Genomic DNA, 21,136 nt, shown 5'->3' on the forward strand with positions numbered 1-21,136 from the left:
GTAGCTTCCGGTCTAAAAAAAAATTCGGATGGACGAATTTTTTCAGACCGGGAGCTACAGACCTGCAGCTAGTTTTGGGGCTTAAATTAGGATCGAATACTGACAGTTCAGTAGAAATGTTTACATATGTACTAGTATTTGCAAATAAAAATTTTTCACCGTTTCTTTTTAGGGGTTGGATGATGGTTTTGGTAGGATGGGGTGTTGTAAAAGAGGCATATTAAAGAAATGAAGAAGAGGTAAATGCATGAAAAGTGCATTAATGTTGTACCTCTCAGATCTATATACTCTCTGCAAAAGAGCCTATTAAGATTCGTTCAACATATAGAAATTCCGATGCATATCGCGCTGATGCATGTAATGAGTCACAGTTGGTGCTTATCTCGCTGAATTACTCCAAAATGGAAGTAGGCCATGGGAAGCTATAGAATTCATTCATACTTGTAAAGTTAATCACTTTGTAAAAGGGGCAGTTTTACATATCTGTTAAGCCAGAACAAAGTCATAGATAGGTAAATCAGAAAGCAAACACAGTGTTATAGAATTGACGGCAGTTAAATCTTTTTAATCATGTGTATAGTCAAACATTATGTGAATGGCGATGACGCAAACAAGTATTTGAAATAGAAAATTAAATATACAGATAAGAATGATGAATAAAAAGAAATCATTTACGCATTCTTTAGAAGACTGGTTAAAAAGAAACTGATATATTTATACAAGAGAGAGAGAGAGAGAGAGAGAGAGAGAGAGAGAGAGAGAGAGAGAGAGAGAGAGAGAGAGAGAGAGATTTTGTCAACAGGGCTAAAGACTGGACCAGATATGCACAGATTTGAATGGTATAACGCAATTTTAACTTTTTTAAATCGTGCTACTAAATTTTAATTATATAATCAAGATTTTTAAATTCATAACCATGTAAGCAGTATTTACCCCCCCCCCCCAATGCATTTGGGAAATTAATAAATATTGTAATATGCAAACTTCAAACCTCTAACAACTGTTAAAAAGACTAATAAAAACCCCGAAACTAACCCCATTCAGTCGTTCTAATAATCGATTATGACTCGTGTTTAAAATCATGAAAGACATGTCATATTTTTCTTTCGGGGGTGGGGGGGGGGTAAGAAAAAAAATCAATCAATCCCCAGACAAAGCCTTTGAAAAGCTGTCTGGACAATAAAACACTTGTTTCATGAGAAAAAATCTTTTGATTACAAGAAATCCTGAACAAACGTGTTAACACTTCAATTCAATGGTCTGATATTGAATACCCTTATTAATTTGAAATTTAAGGTGACATGTCAGAGCCGCCAGAGATGTATTGAAGACGGGCATTTTAAACACTATCGAACATAGTGATATACGAGCGGTCGCTTATCAACCCACATGAGTGCTTTTGTGCAAATTCCTACTTGTCCGCGCATTCCGCTGACGTGTTATGTTACTCAGGTGTATTACTACGCGTTGTTTGTAAACTCACCTGTGCAGGTCATATGACTGAAGTTCGGGGGGAGTTAAAAGCAATGTCTTAAATTTTATCTATGCCGCGTGGGTTATTTGTTATTAGTGGGAAAGGGGGTGGGGGTGCAAAAGGATGGCCATATAATATTTCTTCAGCAAAAACTGGTATTTAATTCTGTCATTTAACATAATAAAATTCGCTTGATCACGATTCGTAACGTAAATTGGAATAAATAGCCCATTGATGCATGAAAGATAACTCCAAGTGTAACACAGATTTCATTTCAAGACAGGGTTGTCTTTCTTAAGATGCATGACAACTCGAAGTAAAAATAAATTTTATTTTATTTTCTAATCGGAGATAACAAGCTATATTATCACACAATTGAAAAATAAATAAATCTTACAATAAGTTGGTGATCTCTGTAGAAAAATCTCAACATTTTCAGATCTGCTGCTTTCAATCATTCACGCTGTCTATAGATTAAGTAGATTTTTTAAAAAATTTAATCACAATACAACATCTTAAATATCCAATGAATAATGAATATAAAATGTTTCAGGATAAATCGATAAACGACTTCTTGTGATTAATGATGATAAATACACATATAACAACTTCAAAAAATAAAATCTGTTAAACAAACAATTAAAACTCTGTTGTTTTCTGTCATGATAGATCTCTAATAAATGTACTGTATACACAGTGAGGTATGAAATGTGTTGAGATGAACCAGATGATTATATCGACGTCATTACAAAGACAAATGGCCATTACAGACATTATTGACTTATGCATACCCTTTTTTTCTACATAAGTTAGGTAGAACATAAAACAGGACACCCAAAGATTGATCACAAAAATGAGTAACCGGTACTACAAATAAAGATGTCGAAACACAATCCTATGTCTAAAACTCAACTACACACACAAGTATGATATTCACACAGTTTCCAACTGTTCAACACTTTTTGCACATTGGATATTGCCCATTCACTACAAACTATATATAATATGAACATGCGCGGATCCAGAAAATTTTTCCAGGGGGGGGTCCGAAGGATAATTGTGTTTGCCGGGGGGGGTCCGAGGCATATTTTCGCGATAATTTTACTATGTAAATTTAATAAATTTTCATTTTCCAGGGGGGGTCGGGACCCCCCCGACCCCCCCTCTAGATCCGCGCATGATGAATAAATAAACCAAAATATAGGAATACACAGTTGTTAGTAATAATTGATATGTTTGTAGAGTCAATTAAAAGTATGTGAGATATAACAGAAACTAGTGTAATCTTCTTCATACAAATGAAGATGGAGATGCCATTAATCATGTCTACTGTGACTAGACCCAGTAACTTTGCAAATCTCAGATGTATAGGTATGACTACATCAGTGGTTTTCAATAGGGTCAGGTGATCCCCAGAAAACTATAGTATAGGACTGCTGTACTTTAGAAGACTAGGAAATTATGTATGATCAAGGAAACTAACTCCACTTCATTAAAAAGACCACTCCACCCTCTGATCTGTCAAATTTCCAGCTGGTACATGTTTCACAAGAAGTTTCAAAGCTCCTAACAATGGACCTCTCTTTAACTGAATGCACTTTGAGTGTCATCATTGCAATCATAAATATATGATAGCATACTTAAAATATTTAGAATACTCTAATGGTAAAAAAAAAAAATCTTTATTTCTGGAAATGTCTTACAGATGTAAGAATAGAGCATAGAGTGATTTCGTGCTTTAAACATTTTATGTATCAAAAAGTTAACCAGTTTTTGTTTAACATTTGTGCTTTTTAGAGTGCAAGTAGGCCTTATAAAAAAAAAGGAAAAAAATTAACATTTTAAAGTTTTGCCATGCTTGCATCAAAATCATATCAATGAACATAAATGAATGTATTAGAATTGATTTTCTGTTTTCGCTGCCCTGTAACTTGAGTAACTTTTTGATGTGAAGTGTTGGAGGAAGGGGTATGAATTAGAATACAACACAGACACATACCCTTTACATACAGCTCTGATAAACACTTGTACATGATCATGCTTAAAAATCAGAAACTTGGATCTAACACACTTCCACAATATGTAACAAAAATAATACTTATATAATGTTCTAAAACAAAGCAATAATTAAGAGAAATGGCAAAAGAATATCAAGATATGTTATAATATCTATAAGAGGAGATCATCATCATGGTACAAGACTATATAATATAATGTACATATTATAAAAATTTCTGGTCTTCTCTGATTGAAACACACCCACACACATGCATGTATGTTTATTTACAAAAATGATAAAGAAATGTAGTCTCGAAATGCCTCTTTAAATAATAAGAATTTACATAACACACGGAATTATGAATGCCACTTTATATATTCCACACTTTAGAGTTATTTCCCCTATCTCTATGAAAAAAAATTGGAGATATATATATTAAAGTCTGAGAGTTTTTCCATAACATTTTAAATTCTGATTGTAATTTCATGCAAGCATTTTATACATTTCTTTATTTGGCATCTTGAAAATTGAGTAAAAATTTAAATTCATGCAAATATATTTCTATAATAATTAAAATCTAAAATTTATACATCAAATTTAACACTTGATGAAAAACAATAAGACATATACTTGTTTGATGAATAAAGAATGAAGTATCATTTTTTTCTACAATAACCTGACAAAAACAATACCATTATATGGTTTTTATAGATAACTGAAAACAGAAGAAATCTATAGTGATACCCATCTGAATCAATGACCAAAGGAAAGCCTATCCCTGAATACCATACATCAAAGAATACATTGTATCTTATCTGTAGGCATGCTTTCTTTATTGAAAATATACACCTCTGATAGAACTTCAAATCAAAGGCTTTGTGAACCTGAATATTTGTACCGGTATATTAATACATGTATTGGTCATCTCTCTTATTGGGGTTGAATATGTGGTTATTGTAATGGATTGTATCAAATTAATTTATCTTATGAACTTGGAATTTTAATGAACACCATGAATATCCTTTTTGGTAATGACTATGATGGAATTCAACATGTATAACAAGAAAAAAACCCCATCACATTCTGATCACATGATTGATCACATTATGCAAAGTAAATGAAATGATAATTTTCTCTAACATCAATGTGCTTGAGGCCTGAATTCTTCTGTAAAGGAATGTGGATCATCATAATCTGTTGGCATCTGCATTTCCTGATCATCGTCAAGAAGATGTTGTTCATCGTCTTCGTCGTATCTCACCACTAAAGCTTCTCCATTATGCAGGGACTCCTCTTTCCTTGCCTTGGGAAGGTTTGCCAAGGATATGTTCATGTCCTTAAATGCTTGCAACAAGAAAATGCCGACCACAATGGTCAGGAATCCACAGATGTCCCCGGCAATGTCCACCCCACTCATCTTCCCCCACTCCTTGTACAATATCACAGACATGAAGATAACAAACGATGTAAAAAACACGTAATAAATGGGCGTGACGACTGCTGTGTTGTAAGTGTCCAAGGCTCGGTTCAGGTAATTGAGCTGAAACAATATACACACCACCACCACAACTAGTAGGACCCAGGTTAGCCAGTTTGTGAACTCGTTTCTGCCCTTGAAGGTTTCTTTGATGGCCACGCCCACTCCCTTGCAGCCCATGACCGTGAATGCACCGAGTGAGGAACAGATGGTGATGTAGACTATGACAGTTTTCTGTCCGTAGCGGGGGGCCAGGAACAGGATAAAGATTACAGCAATCGTCAAAAGTACGATGGCCATCACAATAAACACTGCAAAAGAGATTTTTAAGAAAAATAATTGATTTGATCACAACAACATTAAATAGAGTATCCAGTATAAAAAAAATTCTAATTAATGCACAAGGCTGCAGATTTGCAAAGGATCTAGATTATGAGATGTTTCACTTTCCCAAACAAGTACCCATAAATAATAATTGATATTTTTTCTAAATTTATTTCAAAACAAGAATAGAATTCCTGGGTCCCCCGCCGGTCAAGCAGTATACTAGTATCGAGTCTATCGACCAAGGCTGATTTTCAAACTTGACCAAGGTATTAGTGGTATAAACATTTGGTATAAAGGACTATATATGATAAGGGCCTAAAATGGCCCCCTAAAATGAACATCATCATTTTACTATCATTCTTTGTTTTCTAACTACAGATATGTATGTGATGTGTTTACATAATATTCATTTTGGTTCAAGTGCCCACAATTTAGAAATATGACATTGTAAAGACAACCTTTTCCCGCCATTTTTGCATGTTTAGCGTAAAACAGCTTGTTTTCAAGCAGTTTTTCCTTCCGAAAACATAGAGCGCATTCTTGAACAAATAAAATATTTTAATCAGAGATGTATCTAGCCAAGACTAATAAGTGACAGAAAAATTGTCCTTGTTCAAGCATGCGCTCTATATTTTCCATTCGTAAATAGATAAGAAAAATGTCAATTTTTGGCTGATTTTGATTGAATTATAGAAATGGCGTCACTTCTGACGTCATATACTGCCAGTGAGTGCAAATAAATCAAATAAATAGATTAAAAATATATTTTATATCAACTCTTCTAAAAAATTAGTTAACAATTTATTGTACCCGAAAGACTTAAAATATGGCGAATTATGGGGGCCAAATTTAACTCTTATCATATATAGTTCTTTAATGAAAATCCGTCAAAATTTGTAGGCATGATAGCGCTTACAAGATCAATTTTTGGATAAAACGGAGTCATTATTGTGGTCAAAGTCCCATAACTCCAACAAAAAGTATCGACAAATGCTGATTTTCGAACTTGACCAAGGTATTAGTGGTATAAAGATTTGGTATAAATTTAATGAAAATCCGTCAAAATTTGTAGGCATGAGAGCGCTTACAAGGTCAATTTTTTTATAAAACGGAGTCATTATTGTGGTCATAGTCCCATAACTCCAACAAAAAGGATCGACTAATGCTGATTTTTGAACTTGACCAAGGTATTAGTGGTATAAACATTTGGTATAAATTTAATGAAAATCCGTCAAAATTTGTAGGCATGAGAGCGCTTACAAAAAAGTGTGACGGACGGACTCACGGACACACGGACTCACTGACATACGGACGGACGCCCGGCATTTCTATGTCCCCGCACCGCGTTGCGGCGGGGGACAATAATGATGTTTATGAATACATAATAAATGATGATTTCTACATAGCACTATTTATCATGAATTATTATGAGGTGTTTGATGTACTTATGATATTATTCTGATTTATTCATAATCTGACAATCATGTGTCAAGTTTTGATATTTAATGTTTGAACTTTACATATACAAAAGATCATCTATCATCAATAAGATTATCAGGTATTTACCAGGGTCCTTGATTTTCTCCACTAGTTTCTCCATGCTCTCCACTTCCTGCTCCTTTGGAGAGTGGAGGACCATGACAGTTGATCCTAGGATACACAGCCCACAGCCTATCTTACCCAGCAAATTCAACTTCTCTTTTAGAAACTTTGATGATAATACAGCACTGAGAAAAAAAAAAAGAAAATGATAAAATATACGTCTCCACTTTTACAATTATTGATAACTAGAAAGCTAGAGCTAAAGCCTCGTCCTCATGAATATTTCTCTGTGCGAAAAAGTCCTCTAATGTCTAAGGTATTTTAACCAGTATACATATGCACCTCCCTGGTAATTAGCAAAATTAAGCCTTCTTGAATAAAGGCTGCTTTACAGTAACCTTGTCTCTAAAAGGAAAGTTTATGGTCTTAATGGGAACATGGGAAATAAGGATATACCTGACTAGGACACTGAGAGCTCCTAAAGGTGTAACCATGGTGGCCGGAGCAAAGGCATAGGCTGCAAAGTTCGCAAATTCTCCGAGAATCACTGAAAGAAAGTTATAACATCTCATCTGTATAAAACATAGCCTGATTGAGATCTTGCATATGTGTTTCCAGTTATAATTTCCACTGTATTGTCAGTGAGAATCAATAATGTATAAGCTAGTGATTAAAAAGTACATATACAGGTGAAACCCTCAGATTGATGGTCCTGATTTTTGTTTGATTATTCCCCAAATAAAACAAACACCAAAAAAATGTCTGTTATAAAAATTACTGGTATATAGTTAAATGCCAAATAGTTGGAGAAATAGTTTTATTCCAGAGTATGAATGTACCGATAATCCTTTTCTAATTGTTGACCTACTTGTGGATAGATGGATGACATGAGTTGAAGGATGTGTTGATTTACATACAGGAAATTAAGTTTACAAGGTCACTACCAGTATGCTCTTTTTTAAACAAGAAAATACATGTACATCCTTGATAAAACTTATCTGGATTTTTTTTTTTAAATCTAAAAGGTTTAGATTGTCATGGCTATTTTTAGACTTGGATATATATTATATTCCTTTAAATCAAGTAGCTGGTATTATTTGACCTCTTTTTATTAAATGAGAATTCCCAGTACCAAATAGTGATCGATGTCTTATAAAACTATTTCAATAATTAATTATTGTATTTTACTTAGTAGACACCTACAAGTTAAGCTTAACGAGGCCGAGTACAGATCAAGTAAGCACACTTTCGTGCAGCGTTTCATCTGTATTGTGACGTCATCTTTTTGCTTGGTTGACGCCATGGTGTGATAGTTTCAACTGCATATATTCAGCGAAATTTGTTGAAAATAGCTCATTTGATGCGTAAAATTGATATAATATTGTGGAATAAACATAAATGTCTCAAAGTATAAGCTATATTTGGGCTCGGGTCGAAAACGTGAAGAGGGTTCAGCAAGTCTAGCCCTCTGTCACGTTTTGTTAACCCGCCTAAATATAGCTTAATTCATATATTTCAAGATAGTAACCATGTATTTTTTACTAATGACCCTTAATATGTGATGTTGTATATCTATTTATTACTTAAATATGTCTGAATGTTTTAATAATACTATAAAGATCACCATTTCCGCCTTTGTCAAATAAAAAATAGCCATTATCTGACAAATCTGGGAAATTGGGCATACAAAAAAAACAACTTTGATAATACCCCTGGACCAAACCAGGTGGTAAAAGGTTTTTTTTATTTGACCATTTGATGCCTTTTAGCAATAACTTTAATATGTAGAACAGAAAAAGAAATCCCTAGGGCAGAAGTTTTAAAAAAATGTAAAAAATGTGCAAAATTGATACATTTCAAGCAAAATCCCATAGGGTCCTATGTTAAAAATTAACAAACTTTGAGATGACCCCTTAAACAAACGGTGTTGTAAATGTCTTATTTTTTTAAACTTAAAATAATAATTTTATCAGTAGAAATTTATGTAAAAAATTTCATTAAAAAATATAGGGCAGAACAAATTAGACCCGGCATTGTTAACAATAATTATCTAAGTTCTATTTGTTTGCTTTCAAAACAGTTTTCTTAAAATATCTTTTTAAAAAATCTATTGCATGTAATACCGGTACATGTACTTGCTACTGTAATATGTAATATATGTACTTGCTGGTTGTTGGTTACGTTAATGTTATGTACCACCAAAACTCCTACTTACAAACACTAACGGTACTCATTGGGTCAACCTTTTATCTTCCATAAAATGTGATGAGGGAAGAGGAATTAAAACTTACATGAAAAATTAATAAATATAACACAAATACCTCATAAGTGTTCAATTATGAAAAAAATATCAGCTCAGTGTCTGAACCCATAACAAAGAAAAGTCAACAACTGTCTCAATCACTATTAATGGATTGGCATTGGACATAATTTGGCTTCAACTTGTGAAGATGAGACATAAACAAATTTATTCAATTACAATTTCATAACTCTACCCTAAATGCATTGTACTATCTTCAACATTAACCGGATATCAAGGTACATCATTTGCATAAAGCCTGCATTTTATTTTCTGTAAATTAACTCTTTGAAGAGGGGTATTGTTTTTGGGGTTTAATTATCATTTCTTCATCTAAGATGCTCTATTGATAAGTAGATCACCAGCTGATTGAAAGAAGATTAAGTACCATTGAATCTATCACATGTAAGACAAAGGCCTAGCAAACTGTACTAATATACCGCCCATAATGGCGATATTGGTTGAAATGAGTTGAAATAGGATAGAGACGCTAATCAGATGGCCTGTTACATAAATTACGGATCCAGGGTATTACAGGGTAATAATGAGACATTTAAAAGCCATTTTTGAACACAAAAGTTGGATATCAGACAAAAATAGAACAAATCACATACTGAGAATCATTCCAGCCCACCACAGCCATTCCTTGAGGTAACCATAGCCACCATCCCCTGAAACCAAAAGTCATATTTTAATATTGTGTTTCTGTTTCAATCAACATGAAATATTCTAGAATTGTCAAAGCATGACATTTAACAGAAAAAAACCCACACACACAAAAGTTTTGATCAATGCTTTAATGATAATTGCTACTATGTGAATAATTTAAATAAAGAATTGCTGTGAGGCTGTATTCCTACAAGCTTGAGACACACATGTACTACATGAGATGACCGTTCTATGGCCAGACTTCCACTTCTGTTTACCTGCTCTAGTTGTTTGGTACTTTGCAAGTTTCAGAAGTCCCCTCTTTTTAAAAATAAAGCTAGTTCCGATGAACAGACTGGAACTGATGGCCAACGTCAGACCAACATAAAAATTCCGGACCTCTTCTTCCGGGGTTGTGAACGGCATTGTCTGATTGCTCAGGTCTGTCACGTTTGTTGTATTGTCCAAGGCAACTTCCCCCGTCACATTCAGCATGGAAGGCATGCCAGTTGGCTACAAGGAAAATCAAGAGATCAAAAAATGAAATATAAATTTACTTGAAATAAAAATCACTGCATAAAGAAATGCCCATAAATGGTTGAGTTTTTGGAACTCTGCAGGTATGAAAGGGTTCTATTTTCTTGATTGAAAGTGTTCATTCATTGTGTCAGTAAATAAAGAAAGCTGAGTGCATTGATCTATAGGATACAACATTATGTGCAGGGAAACCATTGATTAAGTCAAAGATTAGTTGTAGTATTCCCATGCAAATGCTAGTGGGTCTCAAGTTGATAATTACTGGTACAAGTCGAGCGATCTAAAGTTGATAATTGAGGTATCATGTAAACAGGTAAACTGTACTTCAATTCAGCACCACAAAAATGATACCAATAAAGGAAAACACCACACACACACACTCATGCACTTTATAAATCTTGGTGCTTGAAATCTTGAGGGCTTTGTGTTATGATATTACATGAACGATTGTCTGATTCATAAACAAAGGGCCATTGCCTGAACGAAATCAAATGTCCTCTTGTTTTCTGCATGCTCTTCATGCAATATATGTGGTACATATAGTTATATTAGAATCCATGAAGTTTAAAACCATACAACTAATCAAACTTCACTCATAATTTTTCACACATTTATTACATGTAAAAAAACCCAAAAACCCAAAGAACATCCTGACTATTCTTTATATACATGCATACTTGACAAAGTTCAAGTTCATCTGTCATCTCTGAACCACCTGTATCTAAGACTAAGAGTATTAGAATGCAATTGTTAAATGGGTCAAAGATTAAGTTTTAAATCACTGAATCTCAGGAGTCATTATTTAACTGGGTAGAAATTTTGAAATGTGCAGGTTTATCTTTAAAAAGCAACATCATTGACTTTTGAAAGGGTGCCTGGTGGAGCCCACACTTGGCAGTCTTTATATGGTATTAAGAAATACCTGCTTAACAATACAGAAAGCCACAAAACTGCTTAAAAAAGTCATTTCTCAATTTTCAAATGTTTTAAAATGTTGCTGAATTGAATTCTAAACACCGTAGTTTTTAAAATAAATTTTTAACTCCATATGCTAATTCTCATTGTGCCCATGACGAAATGACATGGATACAAATTTAGTTTTGGCAAGACTTATTGGAAATCAATTATGCAAACACACAAACCTAAAGCTACAAATTTACTTCATTTATTTCTTCATAATACTTTCACAACAACTAATTTCAAATAACTTTAAGAAATATCAAAAAGTATTAAATAAAGTAAAAACTGTATATGATAAAACTTAATTTATAATCCCAACCATCAAGAAATTATGGTTTTTTATCATCTATCAATAACAAGCTTAGGATGGTATAGAATGAAAATAAAATAAGAAAAATTATCACTTTTATAATGATATTAGATAAACAATGACTTTTAAAAAAAAAAACTGTCAATAGCTTGAAATAGAATATCTGTTTAAAAAAATTCATGAAATTAAATTTGAATATTTATATTTTAGGAATTCTGATACAGATAAATTCAATGGAATATCATATGGAACAGCATTTGAAATGACATTGGTATTTTGGCCATATAACACCACTACTAACAATTTGAGACTTTAGTAAGTATGACTAAATGGGTCCTTTGAATAAGATTCAGTCAAAACTCACAACTTTAGGTCCCATAAAAAAATATAATGCTGCACTTCGATCACTGACCTGGAACTGTCATATTTTGGATTTTAAAAACTTTTAAAAAGTTTTTAAGGCCTGATAGCATTACTAAATTTTCTTTTCATATTTCTACAGATTCATGATAAATGTACTAGTTGGTACACACCCACGCTTAAAGATTGAATCAAATTTATTTCAGGCAGTTTACTCAATGTCTTTTCAATCTTCAAAACTTGAGAATTTTACAATACAAATTGTATAGTATCATGAAGCTAGTATTCTTGCTTAGTTTTGAATATTTGTTCAACAATTAAGGATATTAAGCTAATCTTGTATTCTTGAAATATCAGTAAACATGTACAGGCATATTAAAAAGGAAAATGAAAAAAAAAATCTGATGATGATATTTGGGAGTTGATTTTGATCATCTCTCCTAGCAAACCGGGAGTGAAACAGTGTTTGGATCTAAGCACAAATTATCACTGCTTGGATACAATTTTCCAGAAATATTTCGATTACTGATACATAATGCATCGTAGAGTTTGATGGCGTTAATTCTATCTTTAATTAAAATATTATACAACATGATTTATATGGGGTTTTCAGTCTATAGCTTGGAATTCTTGTTGGAAAAAAACCGACAATTCATATTAGAAAAAAAAATGTGCATAATCATTCAAATATAGCTATAAGAGACTACTTGCAATGCGAGAATGCGTATACATGTACCGGTATATATATCTTTGATTTTAAAATGAATTATAATCAATAAAATTGACTTTCGTCGGTACTTCAGTACTTTGATTTGAAATGCCATCAACTACTAGCATTTGCATAATCTGACAAAAAAACTGCCAGTAGATTGATCCCTGTTTAAAATCTAACATGCAAATGTTGAAATATCTAGTAACAAAAACATACCAAGGCCACTCATTGTTCAGTACATGTATGGAAATCTCAACCAGTCAATAACCCAATGATAGCAAATATTGTAGGTAAATAATAATTAAAGTGAAGTCAAAGAAGAAAAGTAAAAAAACTATATCAGCTAGTCTATGAAACTAATTAACAAAACACTCCAGCAATATCATGGTATATGAAATAAGTAGACCGGCCGACACAGACTCCAACTGGGCGGTCATGCAGGTAAATGCGTGCAGGTTGCTTGCTTCAGAAGCTTACCTTAGGACTGATAGTCATTGCTGTGGACAACTTGCTTGAAAATGAGGGCTGCCCTGTGTCGTTGAACATTATGTACCAATACAGCAATAACAAAAGAAGCAAAATAGGCACAACTCCAGACAGAACTTGAATAGGTTTCTACAAGAAAACACACTCACAGATATCTCATATCTATAAAACTCAACAAAATCACAACAAATATCCCACAACTAATGCAGAGAGATGAAGATTAACATTGATCAGTACACATTATATCGTTCATTTAATCTTTCTAGGAAGCCTCAAACATAAATAACAAAATAATGAGTAGATAAATGTACTGTACAGTATATATTTAACTGCAATTTCTAAATGATCATTCTTTTTGTTTCGAGAAAAAAAAATATTTATTTGGTTAATAAATTACTAGAACATTTATTTTTGATTTCATAAGATATATCTACTAAAATAAACATGGTAATATAACATACTTTCTTTTTCAAATAAATATGATATCGCAAAAAAAGGATTGGTATTTTTATGACCAATTTTCAATGATTTTTTTTACAAAAGTTTAAAGAAGATACAAACGTGCACCTTGCTAGATACAAATTAAGAGAGGAAGAGAACCAATGAGTTATTACTTAATTACATTCATATGTTCCAGTTAAAACTTTTGAGGTCAACATTCAGGTGATAGCGATTCGTTTGGGGTCTTTAATAACATTAAATGCAGTGTTTGTCCTGTTACTTAGAAACAATGCTATGCTGCAGCAGTACAGTACACTATCTACAACACGACCAACACAAAACAACAGCCACCTCACCTTGTTGTAACATAGGAATATCTCTATCCCCTTATAGATATCCACCTTCAACCACTCACAGATAACTCATACAAGAATGATCAATGTTTTTTTTTATCCACTCACTAACACCTATGACAAACACAACGTGTGCCAACATGCCATGAACGACCCCAAACCGTGATCAGGATTTTTAAATACCCGCACGAGATTCCAGATTTCAACATTGGGAAATACGGGGGACGTACTTTAGTCTTCGGAATCTGTGATGGTGTACACTATACGCCATGTTTGTTGTACATGAAGATACCATGTGTGAATGTAAATACGGAAATTAAAACCTAAAAAAGGGGGGTGTACAATCAAATGCTTCAGGAAGGGACTTCTATAGATTACTATTTAAAGTATTTCTGTGTATATGTTTAAGAATATGTGTAGATCAGTTATCTTACCATGTCCTGAGTTTTAAGACCATTCTGGTGTATCGTTAAATGTAAAATGAGAGATAAGGGTCGAGGAAATCAGTTACGTCATAACATAAACATGTTTTTCTCTTCCGAGACAGCTGAACAGGTGAACTTCCGTTTAGATGATGTTACAAGTTAGACCAAAACCTGTAGAAATTCCGAAAACGACTTCAGTTCTTATTTATTTATTTTGGAAGCATTTGTTTTACAGATTAAAGAAAATCTTTTTACCAGAAAATAAATAATTTTTGAAAAATGACAAAAATTTGAATTTAAAAAAGATCACTGTCAGTCTGTGGAAACGGAATATTTTGATTCTTCCCACCCGTGCATGCTCAATGGAGAATACAGTTGATTTGTACGTACATTAACTTGTATATATTGATAATACTTTCCCGAAAATAAACCTACGCAATTTAATTTTATATAATCTTAATCATATTTTCATACACTTTAGAATGCATGTGACAGTGTTGAACTTGACCCTAGTTAATACATGTACATGTATGTCAGAGAGTATGAAAGAAAACTTTTTATGTACACATTTACATCTTCCCAAGTCAAGGCCTTTTTTAACGTATATCTCCTCACAAACGGAAGAGGTGCAACTCAGAGTCCTAGCTGTTAAAATTCCACGAATTTGTTAAAAAAAAACCTTCACAATTAATTAGTACTAGTATTAAATTTTAAGTATTGATATGTTTTTAAAATGAATCAATGATTTTATTTGTATTCATTACTGACAAATACAAAAGCATTGTAAATTAAATTGAATGTCTAAGAGTTTAAAGTGTTGATCTGAGAAGTTACCCGTTAGCTATACTTGTCACAAAAACAACTTTTTCTTAGCAATATCACAATTAAAGGCGGATGTCTCTCATATGCAATAGCAGCCATTATCTGTTAGAATGGATGAACCAGCATTTTCAATCCATCACTCGTGAATTTGTGCTTCGTCTTGTAATGTACTAGTAATCGCCATCTCCATTATCGAGCTGCTTTTTTGAACGATGCAGTTAGCAATTTATTATCAAAACCGATTTGGTTTGACTTTTCCTATAGCGTCACGATCATTTCTGTCAGCTACGTCATGCATAAATTATACACGCCGCCGGTATGAAAACTATATGATTGGTTAACTCCTATTTTTAGGCCGAGTTGTCAGTATACGCTTATGCAATGCCAGAGCTGAAGGATTTCTCAGAACAGTTTATTTCCCCCCAATAGTATTCATTCAAAATCGACTATCCCGTATGTTTAAATTCTGTGCTAAACTCTCTCTCTCTCTCTCTCTCTCTCTCTCTCTCTCTGTAAACGGGCGTTAAACCATAGCCTCAAGCTACGGTCCAGAGTACGGCGTTATAAAAAATATAATATTTAAAAGTTGCATGTGCTAAGCGTTCATTTCATGTAAATACCGTAAATGTATAATGCACATGTATTACCTACTAACTTGCCAGTCAAAGTGATAGGTTTTAATTCCTCGATTTCTACACCTTTCGATCGGCAATCGACAGTCAATAAAAGTATTGAACGATGGTGTGAAAGAACGAGACGGAAGTGGAGAGTGCAAGGAGGTTTGTACATGTGCGTCTTCATTAGGCAAGTGTCCGATTCGTTTCTCTTCTGTTGCCGTATCACTTTTGGTGTAAATATATATACTAAAATATCCACAAACCATTTACTGCAGATTTCTTTATTTTACCTGTCTCTGAACCCCCGATCACCCGCTCCATACATGAACACTGGTTTGTTTACATACATAAAAAATACAGTTCTTGAACCGCTTTCCGAGTACGGTTAAAGGTTGTTTAATAGGAGAAAGTTTGATGCGGGTAAAGCTACAATTATTAACAGTAGTAAACTAAATGAAGAATTATTTAAATGGATTATTTGCACAAAATGTGGTATATGGTATGATGTAAATATTTTTAAATAATAGTGTTATTTTTATACGCGGCAAATTGCCGTAAAGTTTTTTTGTACATGTAAGTATTGTATGCACTGTAGCTTTATATTTTCTAACCCAAAATTTATACACAGAGCTACAGCTATATATGTTATGTACCGTATGTATTGTTTTATCACAAGTGTACACTTTCGAAAAATAGCCCAATTTCGACAGTCACGAGTACCCATGTGAATTTTTCATTCTCTGATATATGTTGTTGTTCTGTCCGTGCATAATTTAGTCTTAGTTAACCAGCAGCCAATCAGCGGTAAGCTGAATCCACCAATAAAAAAACTGTGGTTAAGGTGCGGGTATTGTTTATGTATGACGTAGCTGAAAAAGTTGAACGCGACGCGATCGGAAAAGTCAAACCAAATCGGTTTTAGTAATATTCTTCTGATCTATCTGAAAGAAGAAAAGAATACACATGATATAGAGCCAGATATTGCCTCGGTTGGGGTTTGAACCTATGTCCTCTGACTTACAAATCCAGCATTAAAGTAGCACTACCAATTGAGCTAAATTACTTAACCATTAGCAAGAGATAAAAGAATGCACAACACTACTAAGCTTTCTGCGGTACCCCCACTCTATCTATATTTTAAGAGAGTCGTTCTCGGCTCTTCTCACGGAACGCGTGACAAGCAAGCTTGCACACATAGATATTATGAGAGAGAGAGAGAGAGAGAGAGAGAGAGAGAGAGAGAGGTGGTATAGATTCTCCATCACCTTTCAATGCAGTGACCAATGAAGTGGATTGTCTTTGCTATTCATCTTCCAAATTTGTACTGTCACTTGACTCTATTAAAAGTAAAAGAGAGCTCAGGTATTGATAAGTATTCATAACATGTTATTATTTGAAATAAAAAAAGAAGAAAGTTTGTAAAAGTCCCACCATCATGTGCATCGTGTTTGTCAACTAGACGAAATTTGCTGGTCATCCGTAAGAATCTGCAACACTGCCTCTTCTTCAGGTTCCTTTTCTTTCTGCGGTTGTGGCTCTTTTTTGGCATGGGGAAGGTTGGTTAGAGAAATATTCATATTCTTGAATGCTTGTAACAGAAAAATTCCGCCCACTATGGTAAGAAATCCACAAATTTCCGTTGCAATTTGGACACCTGTCATGTTCTTCCATTCCTTATACAATATGACAGACATGAAAATGACGATTGAAGTGAAAAACACGTAATAAATGGGCGTGACAACTGCTGTGTTGTAAGTGTCCAAGGCTCGGTTCAGGTAATTGAGCTGAAACAATATACACACGACTACCACTCCAAGTAGAACCCACGTCAACCAATGAGTGAATTCATTTCTGCCCCTGTAGGTTTCCTTGATGGCCACGCCTACTCCTTTACAACCAAGGACAGTAAAGGCCCCCAGGGTGGAGCATATAATGATGTACACTATGACTGTTTTCTGCCCATAGCGCGGCGACAGGAAGATGATGGTAAACATGGCAACAGACAACAGCAGAGCAGCCATCACGATAAACACTGAAAAAGAGCGTTCGAAAGGGTTTAACATGTTATCATTTTGCATGGTTGAATTAACAGCCTAAAATTATTACAATCCTGTCAATTATTTCTCTTTCTTAGTGAGCCAAGTTCATTACAAAATCCTACAGGCGGACACTATCTTTACACTTTTCAAATTCAACTACAACATACATTTGCGGTGAAAGTGTTTTACATGAATATCATAATCAGCGTTACTTAAACTCAAGTCATGTTTTATTAATGATATACCAAAGATCATTTTTACGAGATCAGTTTACTACCCGAAGTTACTAAAGGTAATCGGTGCGACTGTAAAAAAATCCCACAAACATCTTTTGCCCTATGAGTTGGTTTAGCGTGACTGATACAAATCAATATGTTTACTTGTAGAGTTGTGATCTATTTTATGCATATGAATGCAAATAAATGTACGCAACATATGGTTCGTCGTGTAACATCGCGCTTTGTCGCCAGTAAAACAAGACATTTGAAAGCACAGCTAGCGATCGAATTCCGAGAAGACCCGACAGCTGTTTTACCAGGGTCCCTGACTTTCTCCAGCAGGTCCTCGATGCTCTCCACTTCCTGTTCTTGGGGGAGTGGAGCACCACGACGGTGGACCCCAACACACACATCGCACTACCCACCTTCCCGAGCAGATTAAGACGTTCATTTAAAAACCGGGACGACAAAACTTCACTGAAATGAAAACAGATTGATTAATTTACAAAATGTATAATTTTTTTTTAGACAAAACCAAATAACGCGTATCAAAGTATCCAATTTCAAATTTGAACGCTACCATGACAAACATTACTCCCATTGGCATGCCCTCAGGCTTCCAGGTTTTTTTTCTCAATTCAAAATTTATTACATTCCCTTTTGCTTCAGTAAAAAGGCAATTAAGGAAAATATCCTGCATGGTTGTGGCAATGATATAACAGGCACATGCCTTTTAACTCGAGATTATTTAAAATAAAGTTTTGGTAATTCTGTATTTGAAGCATCATTGTCAAGGTCCAAAAATATCGGACGAACATTCCTTTTTCTCAGACCAGTGGACATACCAAATTAAACAAACGATATCGCTTTTTCCTTGAAAGCGACAAAAAATGAATTACCTTAATATAACACTTAGAGCTCCAAGTGGTGCCACCAATGTAGCACTTGCGAATGCGTAGGCCGCGAAGTTGGCGAACTCTCCGACGATCACTGAAAAAAGGGCAACAAATACATTGGTATTCAAATTGTTACATTTTTCAGATCACATATCAAAATTCTATACTTACTGAGGATCATGCCCGCCCACCACATCCATTCCTTTAGGTAACCATAGCCACCAGCCCCTGAAATTTATACTCATTCTTAATTTGGAGCTCGTTATTTTATTTTTCTGTTCAACCATTATTGTTCAAAACTCTCAATAAAGGGGTCATGGCATCACCTGCCCTTGTTCCTTGGTTTTCTGCGAGTTTCAGCAATCCTTTCTTCTTAAAGATAAAACTGGAACCGATGAAAATAGTGGAAACGATGGCCAGAAGGAGGCCCACGTAAAAGTTCCTAGCCTCCTCTTCTGCTGAGGGCTGGGGCACCGAGTAATTTAACTGGTCAGTGAAATTTGCAGGAGACAAGACTGTGATCTTTTCGGTGACTGGCATGCGAATGCTTTCATCTAAAATATCATTTACAACGTAACTATATCTGCCTATCATACCTAGCAAATATCCGGGTAGAAATAGATTATTACAAGCAAACATTGATATCTTCTCCATGCATTCTTCACACGTGCAGGATTTTAGATTCCTCGAAGATAATGAAGACTATTGGAAACACAGAAGACATGCATTGAAACAAAACAAAGACTAAGCTTACCTGAGAAAGGTTGCTTGTTGATGGAGGTCAGACTATTTTAAGAAAAGACAAAATAATCAATGAATCTAATAAGAAAATTAAGAACCTTCGCGAATATTCCAGTCGAAGGATGATCGAATTGTGATACGCCAATGCACATCAATAGGGAATTTTAAATATTGCGCAATCAGAAAAAAATGATCAACGTATTTCCCCTTCCAGTGGCCTTCATGACGTCATAGTATGACTATATGAACGTAACATAGTACGGACGTTTAGTTTTAAAATACAATACACATGTATAACCTACATATATTGGAATTGGTTACAACAAAACGTGAGAATCATTTTAATTACATTTTAAATGTGGATAGAAAAATGCAACCATTTAATAATAAACTGATACTGTATATATATATATATATATATATATATATATATATATATATATATATATATATATATATATATATATATATATATATATATGTGAACGCTGCCATTTTTAACGTTAGGCAAGCTATTCTAACGTATACTGTGACATACATGAGCCGCCAGTTACATTCAAAGAATATCCATTGCAGTTGTAATACCTTTCTCCTAAATACACCTACCCCCCGCCGAATTCTTCCGTCAATGTGGCAGAAATTTGAAGTAAAAAAGTGACGCAGTACTCGATTTCATCCTCCATCAACGCCTTCCTTTGACTTAACGACTCCACATTCGACGTTTTGCACATGCAGCCAATCATCACGTGCTGTATGTTTCCCAAAGAAGAAACTGAAGTTGCGAATTATTTTTCATCATGACAAGTCAGGCACGTAGCATCGGCGATGGGGGGGGGGGGGGGGGGGGGGGGGGGGGTCGGGGAGGGCCTGCCCTCCATTCAATTTTTTGCATAGACTATAGAAATTTGAAGGACCTGGTCCTCACTTTTTCTGGGAGCATAAAATCGAGAACAGCGCAACCATAGGCGTCAGAATCGGGGCCAAGGGGTCGGGAGGCTTGGAGCCCCCATTTTTTTGCAAACTTATACATAACCATAACCAAAGCCTTTATTTGCATGTTAAGATTTTTTATAAGTCTACCCCTTTTTTTCAATTTGCCTCCGACGCCACTACAGCGGCCCTTTTTGGTTTAGTAACATTGACGAATGATAACAAAAAATGATACGGATAACGTATAACAAAATAGAATGATGGCATGGAAGTGTAAGGAGCCCCCTCCCCTCCCACGGATTAGGATGTTGAAGCTTGGCAATGACCTTTTTTGGCTTGCTAAGATTCAAGATGTTTAAGATACAGTACCGATCAGGCCCAACCAAACACCAGCGTAAACATTTGGTAAACCCCAACTAAACCCCGGGTTTACTTTCTGGGTTTACTTTGGGTTTACTTTTGAAAATTTGGGTCCACTCGGGGTTTAGGCCCCTACTTTGGGTTTACTCGGGGTTTACTTTGG

The 21,136-nt window shown here is 34.5% G+C and overlaps 3 protein-coding genes across 7 annotated transcripts in view; 1 reads left to right on the forward strand and 2 right to left on the reverse strand.

Moving 5' to 3' along the window:
- Positions 1-1,793: 1,793 nt before the first annotated feature.
- LOC105334947 (magnesium transporter NIPA2) lies at positions 1,794-14,515 on the reverse strand. Of its 5 annotated transcripts, none has more exons than XM_011438580.4 (7): positions 14,360-14,515; positions 13,123-13,260; positions 10,045-10,279; positions 9,733-9,789; positions 7,276-7,366; positions 6,844-7,004; positions 1,794-5,261 (listed from the first exon to the last, which is right to left on the reverse strand). In XM_011438580.4, exons 1-7 carry the CDS (start codon positions 14,360-14,362, stop codon positions 4,615-4,617), a joined length of 1,332 nt encoding a protein of 443 aa, XP_011436882.1. In that variant the 5' UTR covers positions 14,363-14,515; the 3' UTR covers positions 1,794-4,614. The 5 variants fall into 5 exon arrangements, with proteins under 5 accessions (XP_011436882.1, XP_011436878.1, XP_011436879.1 ...); XM_011438576.4 differs by lacking the exon at positions 14,360-14,515 and adding an exon at positions 13,929-14,115; XM_011438577.4 differs by lacking the exon at positions 13,123-13,260.
- LOC105336317 (transcription initiation factor TFIID subunit 7) overlaps positions 11,870-21,136 on the forward strand; it is a 32,915-nt gene continuing 23,648 nt past the window's right edge. Inside the window, exon 1 of the mRNA XM_066075012.1 lies at positions 11,870-11,888. The gene's annotated coding sequence lies outside the window, so the exon portion shown is untranslated. The remainder of the gene's footprint in view (positions 11,889-21,136) is intronic.
- Positions 15,072-20,482, reverse strand: LOC105334946 (magnesium transporter NIPA2). Its single transcript, XM_066075011.1, is given in 11 exon segments — positions 15,072-15,399; positions 16,715-16,730; positions 17,055-17,126; positions 17,221-17,821; positions 18,364-18,417; positions 18,420-18,523; positions 18,946-19,036; positions 19,114-19,170; positions 19,269-19,496; positions 19,697-19,728; positions 20,290-20,482. Coding segments are annotated over 8 exon segments (1,284 nt in total). The 5' UTR covers positions 20,427-20,482; the 3' UTR covers positions 15,072-15,399; positions 16,715-16,730; positions 17,055-17,126; positions 17,221-17,240.

This window comes from Magallana gigas, chromosome 2 (genome assembly GCF_963853765.1).
Source record: "Magallana gigas chromosome 2, xbMagGiga1.1, whole genome shotgun sequence".
NCBI lineage: Eukaryota > Metazoa > Mollusca > Bivalvia > Ostreida > Ostreidae > Magallana > Magallana gigas.